The sequence below is a fragment of the Galeopterus variegatus genome, unplaced genomic scaffold (assembly GCF_000696425.1).
Source record: "Galeopterus variegatus unplaced genomic scaffold, G_variegatus-3.0.2 Scaffold11276, whole genome shotgun sequence".
NCBI classification, from domain to species: Eukaryota; Metazoa; Chordata; class Mammalia; order Dermoptera; family Cynocephalidae; genus Galeopterus; species Galeopterus variegatus.
Window position 1 is genome coordinate 48,917 of NW_007737387.1, and position 2,307 is coordinate 51,223.

The 2,307-nt window shown below is 49.1% G+C and overlaps 1 protein-coding gene across 1 annotated transcript in view; it reads left to right on the top strand.

Annotated features, from left to right (window-relative positions):
• Positions 1-2,307, top strand: part of LOC103610527 (propionyl-CoA carboxylase beta chain, mitochondrial-like) — a gene marked incomplete at its 3' end in the record, with an annotated part of 5,647 nt that overhangs the window by 1,447 nt on the left and 1,893 nt on the right. The window contains exon 2 of the mRNA XM_008594677.1: positions 1,826-1,945. Coding sequence (XP_008592899.1) covers positions 1,826-1,945 — 120 coding nt within the window. The remainder of the gene's footprint in view (positions 1-1,825; positions 1,946-2,307) is intronic.

The following is a 2,307-nucleotide window of genomic DNA, read 5'->3' on the forward strand; positions in this document are numbered from 1 at the left end:
GTCGACCTTGGTGTCTCCTCGTGCATCGACCTGCTGGGTAGAACAGGCACTCGTGGGAATCAGGTGGCCTTTCTGGGAGTGCGCAGACTACTCTTGATATTTGACTGGAGTGAGCAGCTGAGGCACTGCCACCCACCGCCCGGGTTTTGAGGCTGTTGGCCGTGGGAGATAAGTTGGGTGGTCCCTTTAGCAGCGGAAGAAACTGAGGCTCAGAGAGGTGAGCCCGGACTTGAAACCAGCCTTGCTGAGAGCATCCCTGACTCGTGGGTGAGCCTGAACCGATATGCTGGACGAGTTAAATAACCAATGAAAGGTGCAGGAGTGGAACTCTTACAGGTGAAGGGGGCGCTCAGGCACGACTCACAAGCGTGGGAGAGGCGACTGGGTGGAGGGCTGGGGTCTTCCGTGAGAAGATTTGAACAGCCCTTTCTTTAAGTCAAGTGTTAGATGTCATAAATTCCCATTTGACAAGGGAAAGTGACAGTTCCTTCTGGACACTTGGGAGTGAAGTGTAAATTGGGTTGATGATGTGTGGTGCCAGGAGTGCTTTCCCTCCCTCCCCTGGGGTGGCTCTGTCAGGGGCGTGGGAAACGTTAGATAATCCTCTGGAAAGGCCTGTCAGTGCTCTTGTGCTCTTTCTGTGGGAGTCTGTTGATCAGTTCCTCCCTGGAACATCACTCCACTCCTTCCCAGGCAGATCCTACAGGGTTTAGATGCAGACTCCAGAAGTCATTTTTCTTTTGCCAGAGCTTGTTTAGGCAGTCAGGATGCAGCCTTGATTTAAATCCCCTACTCCACCCCCCTTTTAAACAATTTTTGGACTATTTCCATACAGTAGGTTTCCCAGAAGTGCAACTAGTGGGCCAAAGGGTATAAATATTTTAAAAATTCCCTGTGTTGCCAAATTGCTTTCCCCCAAACTTATTCTGCTTTACCCAACAGTGTATATAGGATTACCTGTTTGTCTTAACACAACCTCACTGGCTTTGGCTACTTTTCTAACGAGAAGAAAATAGCCAATTTGAGGTGTTTGGTGGGGGAGGGTGAGGGAAAACAGTGGGCAAGGGTTTTTGGCTCAGACCAAGGGCCTGGAAGTCCAAGCAGTGGAGACTCTTGATAGATTGAGGGCTCCAACCTTATCTCCAAGAAGCATTTTTTTACTCTTCTTGAATGAGCTCTATAGCACTCTCTGTCCCACTCCTTTTCTACTCAGCCACTCCCTGGGGTCATCTCTGTGTAATAGTGTAACTGTCAGGTGTGGGGTCCCTAAGCAGGACCACCAATGTAGGATAGTAGGAAGAAAAGGAGAAGCCCATACAGGAGGCAAGAGAAGAACCAGGAAGTAGTGTGTCCTGTGGGGTGGGTGGGCTGGGAGCAGGAGAGAGGGGTTGGGCCCTAGTGAGGTGTGCTTCTGTAGGCTTCCCTAGAAAGAACCTATGAATCTGGGGGTGTAGTCTCAGCCCCTTCACTAAGCCTGCTTTAATTTTCTACTTCCTTAGGTCTCCAGTAAGTGTTTGTGGAACTAGTTACCTTATTTCAGGGTCAGGTTCTCCTTTCCCCCACTTCTTTCCACTTTTCTTCTTCCCGTTTCCTTATTTAGCTTCCACAGTTGGGTGGTTTCTGGAGCACCCTGTCTGCTCTGATTTTCTTACTGGCTGAAGTCTGCTAATAACACCTGTCTGCCTTGGGCAGGTTGGACAGAATGGAGGCTTTTGCATTGGGGTGAAGGGGCAAAACCTGTCCTTTGGTCCTCCCATGAACACCCCTTACTTGGCTTACTAACTGTCTATGATGACATCACTGAGTGATCTTTGTTGCATTTCAGGGAAAGCTAACTGCCAGGGAGCGGATCAGTCTCCTGGTGGATCCTGGCAGCTTTGTTGAGAGCGACATGTTTGTGGAACACAGATGTGCAGATTTTGGAATGGCTGCTGATAAGAATAAGGTATCTGTTCACTTGGTGGTGTGAACCCCTTCTAGCTCTGGCTCTGCTAGCCTACCCACGAGAGTAATGAGTCCATAAAGCATTTTTCTGAAGTCCTTCTGGAGGAGCACTACTGTGCCTCCAGGTTTCCGACTCATTGTTGTCTGCAGATGGAGTGTGGGTGGGCTGCTCATACCCTGTGTAGCGGGACTGGGGCCCAGCTCGTAGGGTTCTGGTTGTGGATTCAAAGTTCTTGCTAGTACAGAATGATAAACTTGGACGAAGGAATGAGGATGTCTTTTAGTTGCATTTTGGTCTAAATGCACCCCTAAAGCCTGACCAGTTGCCTTTTTTGACACATTTTAAGTTTATGTCTTGGAGTT